Here is a 24,627-nt window from a genome sequence, read left to right on the forward strand (position 1 = left end):
GAAGACTATGTCTCCCGGCTGGCCTGGGAACGCCTCGGGATCCCCCGGGAAGAGCTAGACAAAGTGGCTGGGGAGAGGGAAGTCTGGGTTTCCCTGCTTAGGCTGTTGCCCCCGCGACCCGACCTCGGATAAGCGGAAGATGATGGATGGATGATGGACAATGTGAATTTCTGGATTTTTTTTTTCACATTCTGTCTCTCACAGTTGAGGTCTACCTAAGATGGAAATTATAAACATCTGTCATCATTTTAAGTTGGAGAACTTGCACAATCGGTGGCTGACTAAATACTTTTTTGCCCCACTGTAATATACCACATCTTTGGCATAATTAGGAGTATTTCAGGAAAACAAAACCACATCAGAAATATTTGCGGTGTCACGGGTTACTCACTGGTTGAAAGCTGCACACGGCGTCATGGTGGATGCTGGAGTCCATCACACAGACGAGAAGAAATGGTTTCAGGAGCATGAACAAGAAGCTTGAGAATTCAAACCTGTGTGAAATGTGCAGGTTTTCTTCGTTACTTCCCAGGCATCCTCCATGCAGAACACCGCCATCCTGCACAAAATAAGCTGAGTAGAAAATGGAAGGTTCACAAATGAAGACAACAGACAACACATCTGAGCTGCTCTGGTCATATATTTATATTTCCGTGTAAATATATTTGTCGATACAACATCGATTGTATCTGGGTCTTCTAATTTGTACATTTTCTCTATATTCATCACATGTACAGTAAATATAATACTTGGTCTGCGTATCCTGGACAACTGCATTTGTTGAAAAGAGAGCAAAATATAGATTATACCGACTTTGCAAGTTCCTACTTAGTGCATAAGGTGTCACAGCAGGGAGGTAACATGTTGAAAAGAAAGGTCAACACGTTCATGGCTGAAGGAATGCGGTCAGGATCTGGCGGAGGGGGTCGTTAAGTTGTGCTGTCGAAAAGAATCCATTCCGGTCTCTCTGTCTCTCCTCTTCCCGCTCGGCTATAGCGCCACGTTGAACTCCGTCACCAGGAAGTCCACGTAGTCCCTCTCTTTGGTCTTGAAGGCCTCGGCGATGACGCGCGCGGCGTCCTTGTGCTCGCGACCTCTCAGAGAAACCCCGTTCACCTCCAGGATCACCTGGCCCACCTTCAGCTGACCGCAGTTGTGGGCCGAGCCTCCTCGCTTGGAGAAAAAAAAAAGGAGACAAAAACAAGTTTATTTAAAAAAAAAAAAAATGTGTTGCAGTTGTTGTACACACTAAAAAAAACTCAATTTTAACCCAACTCCTGGTTCAGAAAAGGACAAAACCCTTATTTGAATTATTTTAACGCAACATTTTGGGTTAATTTTTTTCAATCCAACTTTTGCGTTGAATTATTTAACCATAATGTTAATGAGATTAATCCACAATAAAATTCCCTTTAAGAAAAAAAGTAACTTAAAAAAAGCCTTTTACCGAAAAATGCGTTACTCGTTCAATTATTACATGAGTGTATATGTATATAAAAATGCTGCGTAGGTTTGATAACCAAATTTATGAGTTGCTAGGGTTGGGTTATATTTTGGGGTTGGTTTTATGAAGAGCAATCCATTTTTTGGGTTTTAAGGGTATTATTTTAACTCAAAATTATGAACCATTTTTGGGTTGTTTTTCTCGTAATTTTTTTGGGGGGGGGATACAATAATTATATAAGTGTAGATATTTATGCATATATTTGTATGTATACATATATGTGAGTGGATATATATGTGGATATACGTGTGTATATATATTTACACATACTGTATACATATATATACACACACATATATGTGTGTATATGTATATATATACATAAATACATACATATACATGTATATACATGTGTAAATATATACAAACACACGTATATACATATGTACATATATCCACACACATATATACACATTTATATACTTATATATTAATTGTAAATATATGCGCATATATGTGTATATATATAAATTTGTATATACGAGTGTGTGTTGAGATTTACATATATACATATATATGTGTATAAATATACATACATATCCATATATATAATTTTTTATGTAAATATATATATATATATATATATGTGTGTATATACGTATATGTGTTAATACACACGTATATACCTGTACACACATATATATATATATATATATATATATATATATATATATATATATATATATATCTATATACATATATATATATATATATATATATATATATACACTTATATAACAATTGTATATATATATGTGTATATAGATATATATATGTATATATATGTTTGGATGTATATAAATGTGTATATACGCGTGTATATATATTAACACATACATACATGCATCCACACATACATATATACACACATGTATACATATATAATGTGGATCTATATATACAAACATGTATACATACATACATATATATATATACACACATATATACATATATGTGTATATGTACATGCATATATATATATATATATATATATATATATATATATATATATATATATATGCACTAATATAATAATTGTATGCCCCTCCAAAAAATAACAAAAAAAACAACCCAAAACTGGTTCATCATTTTGAAAACCCAGAAATTTTGTTAAAATAATACCTTTATAATGCAAAAAATGGATTGCTCTTCATAAAAACAATTCCAAATTTTAACCCAACACTAGCAACTCATAATTTGGGTTATCAAAATAACCCAGTATTTTTTAGTGTGTACTTTTCTTTTTCTTTTACTTTCGACATGATTGGTTGATATACTATTATTTAATTCTGATTCTACTGAACAGGATTTATAAAACACAGTGTGGAGGGAGATGTGGCCAGCGCGCTTGCAGGAGCAAAGGTCTCCACCGCTGTACATGGTGCTGAGGACGAGCACCTTCGGGTAGGGGCGGGGCATAAGCTGATGGGGAGACACGGCTGGCAGATGATTAGAATTCACAGGTGGTACGTGTTAATCTAATCATCAGTTGTCTTTAACAGTGAGCGCCCGGGTGCAGGAGGAGGAGGAGGAAAGTGGAGAGACGGCAAAGTCTGGAAAATCCAATTCGGTCTGAAGAGCGTGAAAACAATCATTAAAACCTTTGTCAACTCTGCAGAATTCGCATCTACTTATGAATCAGCGGGACCGTAGGTATGTGACGTCCACACACAGACTTTGGTAAAACAGTCCTGACGGTTAACGCTCTTGCACTAAACCAGGGGGTCGGCAACCAAAAACGTTGAAAGAGCCATATTGGACCAAAATGACAATAAACACATCTTTCTGAGTCGCAAAAAATTTAAATTTTATATAAGTCTTATAATGAAGGCAACACATGTAAGTGTCTATATTAGCTATAATAGCGTACTATCAACATGACTATGTGTCGCGGGCTGAAGCAAATCTTCATTGACAGGAATGTTGAAATTTAATATTTATTCTACACAGTTTTACAACATTAAAAACCATTAGTAAATCAGAGGCTACTCAGAAGGTGAGATAACTCCTGGAAATGACTGGCTTTTAATGGCCAAAGGTATAGATGTGTGTGTCCAAGTTATCTGAAATGCAGCCAATATTACATACAGATAATGTGTCATGAGACATGTAAAACTAAATTACATACAAAGAGGATCAAAGTGAACGATATTAAATGAGCTCATATCCACCTACAAATAATGATGCAATATGTGCAAACAGCTAGGCTTTGATTAGCTTGCAGTCATGCACTGACCAAATACGCCTGACTAGCACTCCAACAAGTCAATACCATCAACAAAGCGCACCAGTTTGCCCCCTTTACACTTAAATGCAGCCGACATTTGCCAATCTTTTGAAAAGCTGACAGCGTGAAAGCCCTGTCACTGGGATTTACTTCTCCTAGGTTTGGCAGGACCAAGTCATGCACATTTGCATTTTGATTGTTTGTTTAAGTGTGCTGCGCCACACACCCTGCATGGACTAAGAGCTACTCTAAAGTAGAGTGGGAGCGTACCGAATCCACCTGCAAGTGTGTTCTGAGGACGACGGCTCCAAGTTTCACTTGGAATAAAGTGCGTGCAATGTATTGTAAAATGAAACGTATTACACATGTTCACTATTACACCGATAGGATAGGATAGGGTAGGATAGGACTCTATTGTCATTGCACAACAAACTTTGTTTTCAGCACAAACCCGTTCAAGATTAGACAAACAAACAGTGTACAGGGTTACAGAACAGGAACGCTGATGGGTCGCCACAAGGGGCCCCGTAAAAGATGGGAAAAAGGTAAAACGCTGGGGAAAAAGATGAGTTAAAAAAAATACAATCTAGACTGGGCTCCTAAAGGGGGCCTAGTCTGGAGTGGGAAAAAACCTCCATGTCATGCACACATAAACATGTTACATATAATCACAACAAATCACAACAGAGGGTGTGTGTGTATATGCCCATTGTCTTGGGTGTGTTGATGTAGTGACCATAGATCTGGAACCGTTCTGCATGCAAGCAAAAGTTCCAATTCAGCTGTCATTGAGGAGGGAGAAAGGTCAAAAGCGTCCATCATTGAGGAGTCCTCCGTGGGGATGTTTTCAGAACAGCCAGCTCCTGTTGTTGCATCAAGGCCATTTGAGCATACTTGAAAACCTTGAGAGCTCCGATTTCGGGAGGAGGGGGTGGTGGGGGATGGGGGGGGGGGGGCGGGGGGGGGGGTCAGGGGTGGAGCACGGGCGTGGTTAAGAGTCAAATATATTATATATATATATATTAAAAAAAAAAATATATATATATATATATATATATATATTAAACATAATATGTATATATATATATATATATATATATATATAAAATAAATAGTTGAATTTCAGTGTTCATTTATTTACACATATACACACACAAGACTCATCTACTCATTGTTGAGTTAAGGGTTGAAATGTCCATCTTTGTTCTAGTCTCTGTCACTATTTTTCTAACCACAGCTAGACTCTCTAGCAGAGAAGAAGTTTAGCAAAAACTCTTAGCCATTGTGGACAATACCTCAACACCCACTACACTCGGACATTGTGGAGAGAATGAGCACGTTCACTGGAAGGCTCAAACACACATACTATACAGCATATTGTCACAGCTTATAAAATATATATATATATATATATATATATATATATATATATATATATATATATATATATATATACATACATACATAGATAGATAGATAGATAGATAGATAGATAGATAGATAGATATACCGGCCCCCAGACACATTGACTCCGAGTCCAAATAATTGCCCAGGCCTGTAATAAAGTATTTCCTTGTAGTGACGCTTGGATGATCCTCCTGGTGCCGGCAGGTAGAACACACTCAAGGCTAAGACATACATCACTGTTGTTTCATGTTGAGAGGGTTATAATTATTAAAAAAAACACATTTAGAAGGTTACAAAGGCTACAAAACCCAAAACCAGTGAAGTAGGCACGTTGTGTAATTTGTGAAAAAAAAAACAGAATAAAATGATCTGCAAATCCTTTTCAACTTATATTCAATTGAATATACTATAAAGACAAGATATTTAATGTCATACCAAAGTCTATAAAAATGGGACATGTTACCCCCCTGCTTGGCACTCAGCATCAAGGGTTAGAATTGGGGGTTAAATCACCAAAATGATGCTGCTCACTGCGCCCCTCTCCCCCGCAGGGGGTGGAACAAGGGGATGGGTCAAATGCAGAGGGTAATTTCACCTCACCTAGAGTGTGTGACTATCAGTGGTACTTTAACATTAACTTTATTGTGGTGTGCAGTCACATAGCGTCCGTCGACAATAAAAGTCCCCGATAACCCAAACCAATTATGGGGTAACACCATTATTTGTGGGTCATTGTTTGTATTTGCATTGCCTCACACGATGAACTCTTCATATACAAACCCCGTTTCCATATGAGTTTGGAAATTGTGTTAAATGTAAATTTAAAGGAAATACAAGGATTTGCAAATCCTTTTCAACCCATATTCAATTAAATGCACTACAAAGACAAGATATTTGATGTTCAAACTCATAAAGTTTATTATTTTTTTGCAAATAATGATTAACTTAGAATTTCATGGCTACAACACGTGCCAAAGTAGTTGGGAAAGGGCATGTTCACCACTGTGTTACATCACCTTTTCTTTTAACAACACTCAATAAACGTTTGGGAACTGAGGAAACTAATTGTTGAAGCTTTGAAAGTGGAATTCTTTCCCATTCTTGTTTTATGTAGAGCTTCAGTCGTTCAACAGTCCGGGGGTCCCCGCTGTCGTATTTTACGCTTCATAATGCACCACACATTTTCCATGGGAGACAGGTCTGGACTGCAGGCGAGCCAGGAAAGTACCCGCATTCTTTTTTTACGAAGCCACGCTGTCGTAACACGTGCTGAATGTGGCTTGGCATTGTCTTGCCGAAATAAGCAGGGGCGTCCATGAAAAAGACGGCGCTTAATGGCAGCATATGTTGTTCCAAAACCTGTATGTACCTTTCAGCATTAATGGTGCCTTCACAGATGTGTAAATTACCTATGCCTTGGGCACTAATGCACCCCCATACCATCACAGAAGCTGGCTTTTGATAACAGTCTGAATGGTTCGCTTCCCCTTTAGGCCGGATGACACGATGTCGAATATTTCCAAAACCAATTTGAAATGTGGACTCGTCAGACCACAGAACACTTTTCCACTTTGCATCAGTTCATCTTAGATGATCTCAAGCCCAGAGAAGCCGGCGGCGTTTCTGGATGTTGTGGATAAATGGCTTTCGCTTTGCATAGCAGGGCTTTAACTTACACTTACAGATGTAGCGTCGAACTGTATTGAGTGACAGTAATTTTCTGAAGTGTTCCTGAGCCCATGTGGTGATATCCTTTAGAGATTGATGTCGGTTTTCGATACAGTGCCGTCTGAGGAATCGAAGGTCACGGTCATTCAATGTTGTTTTCCGGCCATCCGCTTACGTGGAGTGTTTTCTCCAGATTCTCTGAACCTTTTGATGATATTATGGACCGTAGATGTTGAAATCCCTAAATTTCTTGCAATTGCACTTTGAGAAACGTTGTTCTTAAACTGTTTGACTATTTGCTCACGCAGTTGTGGACAAAGGGGTGTACCTCGCCCCATCCTTTCATGTGAAAGACTGAGCATTTTTTGGGAAGCGGTTTTTATACCCAAACATGGCACCCACCTGTTCCCAATTAGCCTCCACATCTTTAGTGTGTTCCAAATAAGTGTTTGATGAGCATTCCTCAACTTTATTAGTATTAATTGCCACCTTTCCCAACTTCTTTGTCACTTGTTGCTGGCATCAAATTCTAAAGTTAATGATTGTTTGCAAAAAAAAAATGTTTATCAGTTTGAACATCAAATATGTTGTCTTTGTAGCATATTCAACTGAATATGGGTTGAAAAGGATTTGCAAATCATTGTGTTCCGTTTATATTTACATGTAACACAATTTCCTAACTCATATGGAAACGGGGTTTGTATTTCTCAGTGATGTCAATTGTTGTTGTTTTTTGCTTCCCTGACTACTTTTACATAAACAACAGCGCATTTTTGTGCTCGCTTTCCCAGTCCTTTTGTACTGATTCTCAAATGCCAGGGTGTTGATGTCATCATGAAAGACGTGGACGTCGAGCGCCAAAACAAAGGTGACTGCTACCATGTTATTATCCGCTGATTGCCATGCCGCTTTTAAAAGGGAAAAAAAGCGGCGATGACGCACAATACGGAAATTGCTTTCTCTGTGCATCGACTAAGCAACACGTGACAAAAAAAGTTGGGAAAGGTGGCAATAAATACTGAAAAAGTTGAGGAATGCTCATCAAACACTTATTTGGAACATCCCCACAGGTGTGAAGGCTAATTGGGAACAGGTGGGTGCCATGATTGGGTATAAAAAACAGCTTCCCAAAAAATGCACGGTCTTTCACAAGAAAGGATGGGGCGAGGTACACCCATTTGTCCACAACTGCGTGAGCAAAGAGTCAAACAGTTTAAGAACAACGTTTCTCAAAGTGAAATTGCAAGAAATTTTGGGATTTCAACATCTACGATCCATAATATTATCAAAAAGTTCAGAGAATCTGGAGAAATCACTCCACGTAAGCGGCATGGCCAGAAACCAACATTGAATGACCGTGACATTTTATCCCTCAGACGGCACTATATCAAAAATAGACATCAATCTTTAAAGGATATCACTACATGGGCTCAAAAACACTTCAGAAAACCACTGTCACTAAATACAGTTTGTCGCTACATCTGTAAGTGCAAGTTAAAGCTCTACTATGCAAAGCAAAAGCCCTTTATCAACAACATCCAGAAACACCTCCGGCTTGTCTGGCCCCAAGATCATCTAAGATGGACTGATGCAAAATGACAAAGTGTTCTGTGGTCTGACGACTCCACATTTCAATTTGTTTTTGGAAATATTCGACATCTTGTCATCCGGACCAAAGGGGAAGCGAACCATCCAGACTGTTATCGACGCAAAGTTCAAAAGCCAGCATCTGTGATGGTATGGGGGTTCATTAGTGCCCAAGGCATGGGTAACTTACACATCTGTGCTGAAAGGTACATACAGGTTTTGGAACAACATATGCAGCCATCTAAGTGCCGTCTTTTTCATGGACGCCCCTACTTATTTCAGCAAGACAATGCCAAGCCACATTCAGCACGTGTTACAACAACGTGGCTTCGTAAAAAAAGAGTACGGGTACTTTCCTGGCCCACCTGCAGTCCAGACCTGTCTCCAATCGAGATGTGTGGTCGCATTATGAAGCGTAAAATACAACAGCGGAGACCCTGGACTGTTGAACGACTTAAGCTCTACATAAAACAAGAATGGGAAAGAATTCCACTTTCAAAGCTTTAACAATTAGTTTCCACAGTTCCCAAACGTTTATTGAGTGTTGTTAAAAGAAAAGGTGATGTAACACAGTGGTGAACATGTCCTTTCCCAACTACTTTGGCACGTGTTGCAGTCATCAACTTCTAAGTTGATTATTATTTGCAAAAAAAATAAATAAAGTTTATGAATTTGAACATCAAATATCTTGTCTTTGTAGTGCATTCGATTGAATATGGGTAGAAAAGGATTTGCAAATCATTGTATTCCGTTTATATTTACATTTAACACAATTTCCCAACTCATATTGAAACGGGGTCTGTACAAAAGGTGAGTGAATAAGTCACTTTTTAATACATCCAAACCGTCTCACCATTCTTTTCCCTTATCTGCTCACTCCTTGTTATAACAGAGCTTTCTTTAAAACACACACTTGTGTCCAGCAGCACATGCCTTCAAGTCCAAAGTGCTGATTTCCACTCCTTTCATGCGTCCTGTTGCAATCAGTACTGCGCTTTATTTCAATCAGTACTTTTCTCGCAGGGAGGCTGGAATACAGCATTGAATAAGTCGTGGACTACTTTGATCTTCAAACTCAAACTCTCTGTTTCTATGCGGTGGGAAAATGCTAAAACATGGCTTTTTGATGTCATCACTTCCTAAAACCATCCATCCATCCATTTTCTACCTCTTATTCCCTTTTGGGGTCGCGGGGGCCGCCGGCACCTATTTCAGCTACAATCGGGCGGAAGGCGGGTACACCCTGGACAAGTCGCCAGCTCATCACAGGGCCAACACAGATAGACAGACAACATTTACACTCCAAAAAATATTTGGGGCCTGACTTACTAAATTTGTGCAGACTAAAACAAGTGCAAGCCTGATTGCACACGCAAAGCTGATCTACTAAACGTGTGCAAAATGGATTGCGTCTGTAAAGTGAGCAGAAAAAGGCGTGCAATCCATTTTGTGTCTGTCTTGATCCATCCATCCATTTCCTACCGCTTTTCCCTTTCCGACTCGCGGGGGGTGCCAATATGCAAAATATATGCCACTCCTCAAAACGCCCACAATACTAGGACAAGATGTAAATATAATTTTTTAGCATGTGCATTGTGATTTATCATTGTTTTGCGTGTTATTTATCATGAATGGGAAGAACGTGCAAACTGACACTTCCACACACAGATTATTGACAGACAGGAATCCTCTGCCCTAAAGTTAAAGGCTTACTGAAATCTACTACTACCGACCACACAGTCTGATAGTTTATATATCAATGATGAAATCTTAACTTTGCAACACATGCCAATACGGCCGTGTTAGTTTATTAAATTGCAATTTTAAATTTAGATGTCACGGATTGTAGAGGAAATTTTTTTCCAGCATTGTTCCCATCTATTAAGTCGTCTGTTTTCATCGCAAAATTCCACAGTATTCTGGACATCCGTGTTGCTGAATCTTTTGCAATTTGTTCAATGAACAATGGAGACATCAAAGAAGAAAGCTGTAGGTGGGAAGCAATGTATTGCGGCTGGCTTTAGCAACACAAACACAGCCGGTGTTTCATTGTTTACATTCCCGAAAGATGAAAGTCAAGCTTTACTATGGAACAGAGCGGTCAAGCGAACACGGTTGGATTGGACCACACACACAAAGTACAGTGTATTATGCAGCGATCATTTCGAAATATCGTGTTTCGAAGAGGTGCCCTTGCGAAGGGCAGAGATGGGCATCGCCACCACCTGTCGACTGGTGCTGAAGAAAGGTGCTGGGCCGACCTTCAGGTTGTACAGGTACGACCATATAATCTCACTAAAACACTAGTAACACAATAAGCAGATAAGGGATTTTCCAGAATTATCCTAGTAAATTTGTTTAATACCATCTAAATCGCTCCCACCACCCTCTAGTCTTTTTTTTTTTTTCTAGTCCTTCACTCTCACTTTCCTCATCCACAAATCTTTCATCCTCGCTCAAATTAATAGGGAAATTGTCGCTTTCTCGGTCCGAATCGCTCTCGCTGCTGGTGGCTATGATTGTAAACAATGTTCAGAAGTGAGGAGCTCCACAACCCGTGACGTCACGCGCACACCGTTTGCTATTTCCGGTACAGGCAAAGCTTTTTTATCAGCACCAAAAGTTGCAAACTTTATCGTGGATGTTCTCTACTAAATCCTTTCAGCAAAAATATGGCAATATCGCAAAATGATCAAGTATGACACATAGAATGGACCTGCTATCCCCGTTTGAATAAGAAAATCTCATTTCAGTAGGGTTACCAATGATTGGTGAAATTTGTCCTCTGCATTTTACCCATCCCCTTTTCCACCCCCTCGGAGGTGGGGGGAGCAGTGAGCAGCAGCGGTGGCCACGTCCGGGAATCATTTTTAGTGATTTAACCCCCAATTCCAACCCTTGATGCTGAGTCCCAAGCAGGGAGGTAATGGGTCCCGTTTTTATAGTCTTTGGTATGACTCGGTTGGGGTTCGAACTCACAACCTACCGATCTCAGGGCGGACACTCTACCCACTCGGTCACTGAGTAGGCCTAGTGTGTGTGTCAACATTTTGGACAGCTAGAAATAAAATATTAAGACATATTGTCTATTCAGCAACATCATTTTATAATTTTATAGCTGCTAAAGGACTTAAGGGGCTGATATTTTTTAATGACGTTTGTTTTTTTTCACATGGAATACAGAGTACAGGCCAAAAGTTTGGACACTCCTTCTCATTTCAATGGGTTTTCTTTAATTTTATGAATATTTACATTGATGATTGTCACTGAACGCATCAACACTATGACACTAGATGGCTGAGGATATAATACAATAAGTTATGACACTTGGACAGCCATTTAGGACCTGGAAATGGCGAGAACGACACTAAAAGGGCTTGTTTCTCTGCGAGGATTATGGGACATTTTTCATCTAAATGGGAATAGATGAACGCCTGGCTGTCAGCATCTGAATAACAGCAGACCTTGCACAGTAAGTGATGTTTTATTATGTTTGTTGGCTCTCATGAAGTCTGCAGTGCAGTGAGAAATAGTCAGTGATTTTCAAGCTTCAAGCACACCTCTGAAGTGAAAACCATTTCAGGTGACTGCCTCTTGAAGCTCATCGAGAGAATGCCAAGAGTGTGCAAAGCAATAATCAGAGGACAGGCTGGCTATTTTGAATAAACTGGAATAGAAACCATGTTTTTAGTTATTTCACCTTTTTTTTGTTAAGTACATAACTCCACGTGTTCATTCATATTTAGAGTTATGTATTGTTTGTGTGTTTTGAGATTTAGTTCCTGTCCAGCACTCCTTTTTTTCATTCCACTTCCTGTCTTGTGAAGTGAAGTGAATTATATTTATATAGCGCTTTTCTCTAGTGACTCAAAGCACTTTACATAATGAAACCCAATATCTAAGTTACATTTAAACCAGTGTGGGTGGCACTGGGAGCAGGTGGGTAAAGTGTCTTGCCCAAGGACACAACGGCAGTGACTAGGATGGCGGAAGTGGGAATCGAACCTGCAACCCTCAAGTTGCTGGCACGGCCCCTCTACCAACCGAGCTATACCGTCTTCACTCTCAGCGTTCCTCTGCCTGAGTGAAGTTTCCCACATCTGTTTACTGATTGTCAAACAAGTCACACCTGTCCCTTGTTACTCAGCCTCCGCGGGGCTGCAGTCACGCTGAAATCAACACACCTGACGCTGATGAGCCTCCTGCCTTCATTAAGTCAGCATGTCCTGCGTTCCCGTGCCGGAACATAGCTACTTGTACTTGTACAGTACGCCTCTCACGTCTCTCGCTTCTTTGCTCATGGGGCGGTATAGCTCGGTTGGTAGAGCAGCCGTGCCAGCAACTTGAGGGTTGCAGGTTCGATCCCCGCTTCAGCCATCCTACTCACTGCCGTTGTATCCTTGGGCAAGACACTTTACCGACCTGCTCCCAGTGCCACCCACACTGGTTTAAATGTAAAAATTAGATATTGGGTTTCACTATGTAAAGCACTTTGAGTCACTAGAGAAAAAGCGCTATATAACTATAATTCACTTCACTCATGTGCTTCCTCGCTCTTTGTGTTTCCCCTCCGTCGTGCTCACTGCGTCTTGTCTTGTGTTGTCATTCTCTAGTTTCGAGCTGCGGGTCTCGTCTCCCCGGATCCCCTCTGGACTGTCGGCTGCCTACCTGGATCTCAACCTCACGCCTGCCTTTGGACCACGACGCCTCCCTCCAGCCTCTGACCTCCTGCCTGTCCCTTGATCTCAGGGCCTGCCTTGCCCTTTCTGGACTTCCGCTCTGATTTCAAGACGCACGGTCAACACCCCCTGGTAACACTCCTCACATACTTGCTACACATAGTCACACCTTGCCTTGCTACGCATTTGTGTTAATCACACACTTCATATATATTTATATATTTCAATAAACGCGCTGCAAGCTAACGACGACCATGCTTACGTGCCGTCTCCTTCTACCCATTGTATCGTTACATAAGCTAGTTGGTCAAACAGAACTGGTTCATTTTACACGTAATGCTGTAAACGGTGTTCCTTATTCCTCTATGCTTCTACATTTTTTTGTCTCCCCTCTGGTTCATGTTTGGCTTTTTGTTAATTCAGTTTTTTGACTCATCCATAGACCGTTGTTTCAAATATATTTCAGTAGAAACATTTAAGTCTCACCTTAAAACTCATCTGTATACTCTAGCCTTTAAATAGACCTCCTTTTTAGACCAGTTGATCTGCCGCTTCTTTTCTTTCTCCTATGTCCCCCCCTCCCTTGTGGAGGGGGTCCGGTCCGATGACCATGGATGAAGTACTGGCTGTCCAGAGTCGAGACCCAGGATGGACCGCTCGTCGGGACCCAGGATGGACCGCTCGCCTGTATCGGTTGGGGACATCTCTACGCTGCTGATCCGCCTCCGCTTGAGATGGTTTCCTGTGGACGGGACTCTGGCTGCTGTCTTGGATCCGCTTGAAATGAACTCTCGCGGCTGTGTTGGAGCCACTATGGATTGAACTTTCACAGTATCATGTTAGACCCGCTCGACATCCATTGCTTTCGGTCCCCTAGGACCGAAAGCATAGTCAGCATTGTCACTGGCGTCCCACTGGATGTGAATTCTCCCTGCCCACTGGGTGTGAGTTTTCCTTGCCCTTTTGTGGGTTCTTCCGAGGATGTTGTAGTCGTAATGATTTGTGCAGTCCTTTGAGACATTTGTGATTTGGGGCTGTATAAATAAACATTGATTGATTGATTGATTGAAATATCAATAAAATATTATTTTACCTGCACTCTGCCTGTCGTCTCTGCATCCTGGGATCATCTCAACAACGCCTTGCTGAGTCACAAATTTTTTTTGGGTGGGACACTCAATTCCATTGAAAGACACGTGTGTAAACTGACTAGTTTGGCCATAATTATAAGACTGTATACAAAATCTATGGCATACTTTTCACGATTACCTGAAACCGAATTGTACGAAAAACGGGGTGTATGAAGACTGAGGTACACTACAAAAAGTCAGTGTTCCAAAACAAGTTAAAATTAGCTAACCTCAATGAACCCAAAAATACCTTAAAATAAGTATATTCTCACTAAAACCAAGTGCACTTTTCGTGGTAGAAAAAAAGTAGCGGGGGTGTGTATTGTAGCGTCCCGGAGGAGTTAGTGCTGCAAGGGATTCTTGGTATTTGTTCTGTTGTACTTATGTTTTGTTACGGTGCGGATGTTCTCCCAAAATGTGTTTGTCATTAAAGTTTTGGTCTGCGTCTTGTCCAGGGTGTACCCGCTTTCCGCCCGATTGTAGCTTAGTAGGCACCAGCACCCCCCGCGATCCCAAAAGGAATAAGCGGTTGAAAATAGATGGATGGATTCTTGTTTGGTGTGGGTTCACAGTGTGGCGCATATTTGTAACAGTGTTAAAGTTGTTTATACGGCCACCCTCAGTGTGACCTGTATGGCTGTTGACCAAGTATGCCTTGCATTCACTTATGTGTGTGAAATGCCGTAGATATTATGTGATTCAGCCGGCACGCAATGGCTGTGCCTTTAAGGTTTATTGGCGCTCTGTACTTCTCCCTACGTTCGTGTATCACTCCATACAGCAGCGTTTTAAAAAGTCCTAGATTTTGCTTTTTGAAACCAATACCGATAATTTCCGATATCACATTTTAAAGCATTTATGGGCCGATAAAGAGTTGGCATTGTAGTTTCAAGCATGTTTTACTCAATATAGGTCATAACATCTCAGCAACAAGCTGTAATATCTTACTCAGATAATTTAAGACCTAAACCCTTAAAACAAGCAAAACAGTCTAACATAAAATCTGCTTAATGAGAAAAATTATCTTATCAGACAGAAAATAAGCAAACATCACCCTTATTTGAGATATTTAATCTTACTTAGATTTCAGTTTTTGCAGTGTACCTATGTGGATATTTTTTCACTTTTGCGATGCTCTGTGGACTTGGTGAAGGCTTTCGAACGCGTCCCCTCGGGAAGTCTTGAAAGTACTGCTCAGAGAGTATGGGTCATCGGACTGTCCGATTGTGGCGGTTCGCTCCCTGTATGATCAGTGTCAGAGTTTGGTCCACATTGCCGGCAGTAAGTCGGACACGTTTCCAGTGAGGGTTGGACTCTGCCACAAGGCTGTCCTTTGTCCCCGATTCTGTTCTTAACTTTTATGGACAGAATTTCTAGGCGCAGTCAAGGCGTTGAAAGGATCCGGTTTGGTGGCTGCAGGATTAGGTCTCTGCTTTTTGCATATGATGTGGTCCTGATGGATTCATCGGGCTAAGATCTTCAGCTCTCACTGGATCGAGTGTGAAGCGACTGGGATGAGAATCAGCACCTCCAAATCCGAGTCCATGGTTCTCGCCCGGAAAAGAGTGGAGTGCCATCTCCGGGTTGGGGAGGAGACCCTGCCCCAAGTGGAGGAGTTCAAGTACCTCGGAGTCTTGTTCACGAGTGAGGGAAGATCCTTGGCATCTTCAGTAATGCGGACGCTGTATCGATCCGTTGTGGTGAAGAAGGAACTGAGCCGGAAGGCGAAGCTCTTAATTTACTAGTCGATCTACGTTCCCATCCTCACCTATGGTCATGAGCTTTGGGTTATGACCGAAAGGACAAGATTACAGGTACAAACGGCTGAAATGAGTTTCCCCCGCCCTTACAGATAGGGTGAGAAGCTCTGCCATCCGGTAGGAGCTCAAAGTTAAGCCGCTGCTCCTCCACATGGAGAGGAGCCAGATGAGGTGGTTCGGGCATCTGGTCAGGATGCCACCCGAATGCCTCCCTAGGGAGGTGTTTAGGGCACATCCGACCGGTAGACCGGGGACACGTTGGGAAGACTATGTCTCCCGGCTGGCCTGGGAAGGCCTCGGGATCCCCCGGTAGGAGTTGGACGAAGTGGCTGGGGATCGGAAAGTCTGGGCTTCCCTGCTTAGGCTGCTGCCACCGCGACCCGACCTTGGATAAGTGGAAGAAGATGGATGGATGAATAGACTTTTGCGATGCTTAGACAGAATACTGTTAAACGATGATAAATAACTATCCAAAAACATGTACTGTTCTCTACTATTTTCCTTTCTGGCTTTGTCACACCTGTGAAACAAACATTTAAAAAGGCCCAACGAAGACAACTTGGGAAGGATCTTAGTGCGATCGCATAATTCCCACCTTGTACGTGTGACAGGTGGGCGGGCGACAGCAAGAATGTGGAGAGTAATAGTCATCACAATGCTTGTTGACAAGGACAGTGTGTTAACAACTGGTGATATGTTTCAATTAAACCAGTGTCAGCCGTGAGATGGGAAGCCAACAGCAGGTGGATACACCGGTGAATTATGTATGAGCTGTGTACCTTCTGCTCTGGAAGATGAAGAGCGTTTGTGACATGTGACACCGAACTCACCTGTATCGTGACGATCCTTGGCAACGGCTGCCGAGTGTTGGCTCCTCCTTCGATGGCGATGCCCAGCGTATTTGCACTTTTTGCCACCCTTACAAGCGTGGAGGTGGGCTCCAACAGTCCTGGCTAGAGTCAGAGATACAAAATGTTAAATTCATTTGCAAAAAAAAAAAAAAAAACTGCCTGAAAATTAAATATCCACCGAAAGTGCAATTCTTGGTCGAAACTAACAGAAATTATTATGCCAATTATAATACCATTCCATTTATGGCTATGAATGACTACTAACCTCATTAAAATCAAGGCATTGCAATTGCACATATTAATATTTGTTATTTCAAAAGAAAAATGTGAAGCATTTTTCACATAAATATATAGATTTCAGGTGATTAAAGGGGAACATTATCACCAAACCTATGCTAGCGTCAATATATACCTTGATGTTGCAGAAAAAAGACCATATATATTTTTAACCGATGTCCGAACTCTAAATGGGTGAATTTTGGCGAAGTAAACGCCTTTCTGGTTATCGTTTTTTTTTAGCGATGAGGTCAGAACGTGACGTCACCGAGGTAACACACCCGCCATTTTCATTTTCACATTACAAACACCGGGTCTCAGCTCTGTTATTTTCCGTTTTTTTTACTATTTTTTGGAACCTTGGAGACATCATTCCTCGTCGGTGTGTTGTCGGAGGGTGTAACAACACTAACAGGGAGGGATTCAAGTTGCACCACTGGCAAGAAATCTGCCGCCAGACCCCCATTGAATATGCCAGAGTGTCTGCACATTTTACCGGCGATGCTAAGACAGACATGGCACAGAGATGTATGGATAACCTACAGATGCATTTGCAACGATTAAGTCAACGAGTTTTGTTGATGTTGTTGACTTATGTGCTAATCAGACATATTTGGTCGCAGCATGACTGCCAGCTAATCGATGCTAACATGCTACGCTAATCGATGCTAACATGCTATTTATGCTAGTTGTATGTACATTTGAAACTAGATACCCACATTTAATGCGAAACAAACACTTACCAATCGACGGATTTAAGGTGCTCCAGTGTCACAAGATGCGAAAGTCCTGATCGTTTGGTCCGCACATTTTACCGGCGATGCTAATAAGGCAGCCATGCTATGGGCCACTTCATTAGGTACACCCATGCTATGGCCGAATGGCGTCAATAGCTATTTGCTCAATAGCTTCAGTTTCTTCTTCAATTTCATTTTCGCTATCTGCCTCTATACTCCGACCATCTGTTTCAATACATGCGTAATCTGTTGAATCGCTTAAACTGCTGAAATCCAAGTCTGAATCCGAGCTAATGTCGCTATATCTTGCTGTGGTAACCGCCATGTCGTTTGTATTGGCAGCACTGTATGACGTCACAGGGAAATGGACAGTCGCATCGCAAATAGCAAAAATCAAGATCTTTAAAGCTTTTTTTAGGGATGTTCCGGGAGGTGTAAAATTTTGAAAAAAACTTAGAAAAATAAAACAAGCCACTGGGAACTGATTTTTATTGTTTTTAACCCTTTTGAAATTGTGATAATGTTCCCCTTTAAACCTGACAAGGACAACACCCTCCTCTTAATATTTCCACACGCGTTTTTCAGAATGCCGTCCGTTCGTCTTTCTCAGATATATTTAAGTTGCCTCCACTCCAGGCAAGCACATGCTTCCTGCTTTTGTCATCACAACATCCTGTACTGTTTGACTAGTAGATGGCAGCCAAACATAAGAGATACGTGTAATACGACTCAAGTAAACAACACCAGCATTTTACACTGTATGTTCCATTGAAAATATAGAACATTACACACGGCGCTGAAAAATCTATCAAAATGTTTTAGTACGACTTTGGTAAGCTATGAAGCCGCACCGCTTGATGGATTGTACTGTGCTTTCATATACGAGTATTATTAAGGTGTTTGTATAGGATAAGACATTATCCGGTGTTTTGTTTCGCGATATTATGCAAAAGCAACTTGTCGTGCCTTCTGGTACCTGCTGATCTGTATTTGGGATCTGCATAAGTCCTGAAAAATTGTGCGCATCCACCTTTGTAATCTGTTTCGGCACCATAGTTGATAAGCTACTTCTTTTTCTCTATATTCTTGTTGCCATTTCTAATCTAAAGTAGTGTAAAGTTCTTACTTATATCTGTAAGTAAACTCGCCATTAGAGTGCCAAAACATACCGGTTTAGTGAGTTTACATTATTCACCCAAAGAACTTTAGTTATTAGAGAGTTCCGGTCGGACGTTTTTTCACGGAACACATTTCTGGTGGATGAGGAGAAGCTGCTCCGTTTTTGATTTAAGTAAAGTCTAAATGTCAATAAAACAGTTAGCTCTATCTTTTGACACTTCTTCCACTCCCGTCCTTGCACGCTACACCGCTACAACAAATATGATACTGTTGATACATAAATAAGACCGCCCACAAAACGGCGCATCCGCAAGCGACTGTCAGAAAGCGGCTTGAAGATGATCTATAAAACATAATCTATGCAACATTTTGACCAAAGAACCACGACTACATGTTATGTAGACCACAAGGAAGTGTTTTACATTTAGAAAAAACTAATAATAATACGACTCTTTTAATGCGCGCTACGGTACGGACAATACGGTAATTTAGTGCATGGACACGTACTGAGTGATAATCAAGCAAGGTAGTGGTCTCATTATCGATACTTCCTCTTCCCAATAATCCAGTGTGCAAACCAACAATACAAAGCATTTTGTTCACTCATTTTATCACTTTAAATCAGGGGTCCACAAACTTTTTGACTCGGAGGCCGCATTGGGTTAGAACAATTTGGCCGGGGGCCGGGATGTATATACAGTTGTGATCAAAATTATTCAACCCCCCACACAATTTAGGTGTTTTAGCAAGTTGGACATTTATTGCGTATTTTGTTTATAGTCATTTCAAATAAAGATGTGTCAAATAGACAAATGCAACTTAAATTGTAGCACTGTATTCTACAAAATACCAAAAAAGGAAATTTTTCTTAATATCTCATTGACAAAATTATTCAACCCCTTAGTTACATGCATCTTTAGTACTTAGTAGAACACCCTTAGGCAGTAATTGTGTGGGGGTTGAATCATTTTGATCACAACTGTATATATATATATATATATATATATATATATATATATATATATATATATATATATATATATATATATTATATATACATATATATATATTTATTGACATGCACACGCATACACAAGTCTCCAAATAAAAATAAAAACAAACAAAGGAAAATATAAAAAGTGGTACTGTTTTTATAGTATGTATATATATAAGGGACGGCGTGGTGCAGTGGGGAGAGTGGCCGTGCGCAACCCGAGCGTCCCTGGTTCAATTCCCACCTAGTACCAACCTCGTCACGTCCGTTGTGTCCCTGAGCAAGACACTTCACCCTTGCTCCTGATGGGTGCTGGTTAGCGCCTTGCATGGCAGCTCCCTCCATCAGTGTGTGAATGTGTGTGTGAATGGGTAAATGTGGAAGTAGTGTCAAAGCGCTTTGAGTACCTTGAAGGTAGAAAAGCGCTATACAAGTACAACCCATTTATCATTTATCATTTATATATATATATATATATATATATATATGTAGGTGTGGGAAAAATCACAAGACTACTTCATCTCTACAGAACTGTTTCATGAGGGGTTCCCTCAATCATCAGGAGAAGAAAAATAAAATAAAAAATCTCCTGATGATTGAGGGAACCCCTCATGAAACAGTTCTGTAGAGATGAAGTAGTCTTGTGATTTTTCCCACACCTACATATTGCGCTCTACCACGGTATCGAGCACTATTCTCTGGATAATCCAATCAAGACATATATATATATATATATATATATATATATATATATTTCTCGCGCACTAATTGACTGAAAGAGCGCGCACTTCCCGCTAATGATGTCACATTATCGATGAGAAAATGCATTTTTTGACAATATGATTTGCCTGACCGACTAGGAGACACCGAGAGTAACAAGAGTAAAATGGATTAGAAAGGACAAATTAAAAAAATAAGAATAAATAAATAAAATTAAATAACTTAGGACTTCCCACGGGCCGAATTTTGGAAGTTGGCGGCCCGTAGTTTGGGGACCCCTGCTTTAAATCATTGGATCCAGTATTTGTAACACCATCCTTGATGTGTAATTTTATATATCATGATGATCAGAATCGACAGCCTAAAACCTTGATTGTAACCCCCGTCGTCTTTTAACGTTTAGTCTACCATGTGGTGATGCGGTGAAGGATGAAACAAATGCATAACGCAACTGACAAAATGCGTAACATGAATGCAAATTTAACGCAAAAACATGGAAAAATCTGTTTGTGTGAAAATGTAAGATCAATGTTGATCAATGAATGAACTTTTCTGTAGGCCTTATGTGAGGACCAACGATGACACGCAAGCTTGCTATGACAGGGGTAGACATTGTATCATTACCAAAGGTATCATATTGGATCGATACAATCATGATAAGATTGTGTTTTTTTAAACGAATCATAGTCTTGATGAACTCTGGGATTGAGGAGAATGTGTTGACATACTGTATGTGTGAAGCAAATCAAGCTAAAATTGGTAAGTGCAATAATTTTAAGTCCACACTTGGTCCACAATCAGGTTCTCAGTTGGTCCTCACAAGGACGGAGGTCAGGCAGCAGACCACGTCGATCGGTAATTGATTAATTCCCCTCAGTTTATCAACGATTCTGTTAATTCCTCCATGTCAAAAGCCCACGGCTGTTTGGAAATGCACCCTCACCGGTTTGGCGGAGTTACCCCCCACACTCCTTTGGGCATCTGGAAGGTGGCGTGCGCATGAGGGATGGGGGCTGGTGTCTTTGCTGACGAGTCCTGACTCGGCTATGTCCACGCCGCTGTCCTCACTGAGAGTCTGACCATTGTCTGACAGCTGAGACAGGGCGCAACCTAGTGGTGGGTGGGGGCACACGTGATATCATTGCTGTCATTTGCGAGTATGAGTCTCTTACATGTGTACTGTGTGAGCACTTTTATCTGGATCTTCACCAAAATGTTATTTTTTTACCTTAGTAACTTACTATTCAGTGTTTTACTCCGTTAAAAAGGCTGCAGACACTAGTCAAATTATTCCTGATATGATCGTCTGACCCTCACAACTATCAGCTACAAACTAAATGTGATTGTGTTGGTTGGAATTACAAACCCCGTTTCCATGTGAGTTGGGAAATTGTGTTAGATGTAAATATAAATGGAATACAATGATTTGCAAATCCCTTTCAACCCATATTCAATTGAATGCACTGCAAAGACAAGATTTTTGATGTTAAAACTCATAAAATTTTTTTTTTTTTTGCAAATAATAATTAACTTACAATTTCATGGCTGCAACATGTGCCAAAGTAGTTGGGAAAGGGCATGTTCACCACTGTGTTACATCACCTTTTCTTTTAACAACACTCAATAAACGTTTGGTAACTGAGGAAGCTAATTGTTGAAGCTTTGAAAGTGGAATTATTTTCCATTCTTGTTTTATGTAGAGCTTCAGTCGTTCAACAATACGGGGTCTTCGCTGTCGTATTTTACGCTTCATAATGCGCCAAACATTTTTGATGGGAGACAGGTCTGGACCGCAGGTGGGCCAGGAAAGTACCCGCACTCTTTTTTTTTTATGAAGCCACGCTGTTGTAACACATGCTGAATGTGGCTTGGTATTGTCTTGCTGAAATAAGCAGGGGCGTCCATGAAAAAGACGGCGCTTAGATGGCAGCATATGTTGTTCCAAAACCTGTATGGACCATTCAGCATTAATGGTGCCTTCACAGACGTGTAAGTTATCCATGCCTTCTAAATAAGTGTTTGATGAGCATTCCTCAACTTTATGAGTATTTATTGCCACCTTTCCCAACTTCTTTGTCAAGTGTTGCCGGCATCAAATTCAAAAGTTAATGATTATTTGCCCCAAAAAAAATGTTTATCAGTTTGAACATCAAATATGTTGTCTTTGTAGCATATTCAACTGAATATGGGTTGAAAATTATCCAACACAATTTCCCAACTCATATGGAAACGAGGTTTCTATGCATAAAATGAACATGCTACATCGCAAGAATACACAATTTAAAACACTTTACGTATATATTTGCTGCTACAATAGTTTGCATTTGGCCAAGATTGTGTGTATAAGAAGGCTGAAGAGAAAAGCCATTTTGTACTTGTAAAATATCAACTGGCAATTAACAGTTTTCGTACTGCTAATATTATACTGTATTATATATAATATAGTACTGTATTATATATAATATTGTACAATTGTACCTCAGGATACGGGTTTGATTGATTCTTTGACGCAGCTCATACCTCAAAAAAACTGAAATCAATTACAATTTTAACACGCACCACACCTTCTAAAAGGAAAAACAAACCTTTAGATACTAAATATGGTATGAAATAACAATTAAAATAGGGAAAAGTTTTCTCATCAAGAACCACCTCGGAGAAAAAAACGTTGTTCTCCAAATACCCGCATAATGACCAACATTGAAATACAGTAGCGTAGTAGACCTGTGTATTCATTAAAAACAAGACACAGGTTTTATTTAAGAAACATATGAAATATGTTTGGTCACTGTAACATTACACACAGTGTAAACAGTTTGAATTAAAATTACGTAAAATGTTCATTCGTATGTCAGCAGCTAAAATAGGAGCCTTTGTTTGCTTACTTACTACTAAAAGACACGTCTTGTATGTTCAGTATTTTATTTAAGGACAAACTTGCAATAAGAAACATATCGTAACATTTTTTGTTCAAATAAAGCCAATAATGTGATTTTTTTGCAATCCCCTTTATTTAGAAAAGTACCGAAAAGTATCGAAAAACATTTTGGTACGGGTACCAAAATATTAGTATCCGGACAACACTAGTTTGAATATAGGGAAATACAACACTGTACTTTAATCAAGTGATTATTTGACGTACCACCAGATTAGTGTTTCTTCTATTGCCCCTTCCCTTAATCTCCACCGTGACTATAAATAATATAATTTCTCTATTAAATTGTTACATTTAAACCTCTGCATAAAACTGTAAGCTTATTAACTCTAAAGGAAACAACAGACCGATTTTTTCTCATCTCCCACCGAGGCCCACCCCACTATTTGAGAAGGACTACTTCACACACTCTCCACCGTGACTATAAAAAATATAATTTTTCCATTAAATTGTTACAATTATGCCTCTGCATAAAATTGTAAGCTTATTAACATTAATAGAAACAACACACCGATCCTTCCAAATCTCCCACCGTGGCCCACCCCACTATTTGAGAAGGACTACTTCACACACTCTCCACCGTGACTATAAATAATATAATTTCTCTATTAAATTGATACAATTATACCTCTGCATAAAATTGTAGGCTTATGAACTCTAAAAGAGACACCACACCGATCTTTCCTCTTCTCCCACCGAGGCCCACCCCAATAATTGAGGACTACTTCACACACTCTCCACCGTGACTATAAAAATTATAATTTCTCTATTAAATTGTTAAAATTATACCTCTGCATAAAATTGTAAGCTTATTAACTCTAAAGGAAACAACACACCGATTTTTTCTCATCTCCCACCGTGGCCCACCCCACTAATTGAGAAGGACTACTTCACACACTCTCCACCGTGACTATAAAAACTATAATTTCTCTATTAAGTTGTTACAATTATACATCTGCATAAAATTGTAAGCTTATTAACATTAATGGAAACAACACACCGATCCTTCCTCATCTTCCACCGAGGCCCACCC

General features: G+C 40.2%; 1 protein-coding gene across 5 annotated transcripts in view; it reads right to left on the reverse strand.

Moving 5' to 3' along the window:
* Positions 1–293: 293 nt before the first annotated feature.
* Positions 294–24,627, reverse strand: part of whrna (whirlin a) — a 289,942-nt gene continuing 265,608 nt past the window's right edge. For 3 of the 5 annotated variants that reach the window (XM_061876910.1, XM_061876909.1, XM_061876908.1), the window contains 2 exons: positions 16,793–16,915; positions 294–1,173 (listed from right to left, as the gene is read on the reverse strand). In XM_061876910.1, the coding sequence (XP_061732894.1) occupies positions 991–1,173; positions 16,793–16,915 (306 nt within the window). In that variant the 3' untranslated portion in view covers positions 294–990. Of the gene's footprint in view, positions 1,174–16,792; positions 16,916–21,602; positions 21,770–24,627 lie in introns of all 5 variants that reach the window. The other 2 variants (XM_061876907.1, XM_061876906.1) reach the window with 1 other exon arrangement.

The sequence above is a fragment of the Nerophis ophidion genome, linkage group LG17, assembly GCF_033978795.1.
Source record: "Nerophis ophidion isolate RoL-2023_Sa linkage group LG17, RoL_Noph_v1.0, whole genome shotgun sequence".
NCBI lineage: Eukaryota > Metazoa > Chordata > Actinopteri > Syngnathiformes > Syngnathidae > Nerophis > Nerophis ophidion.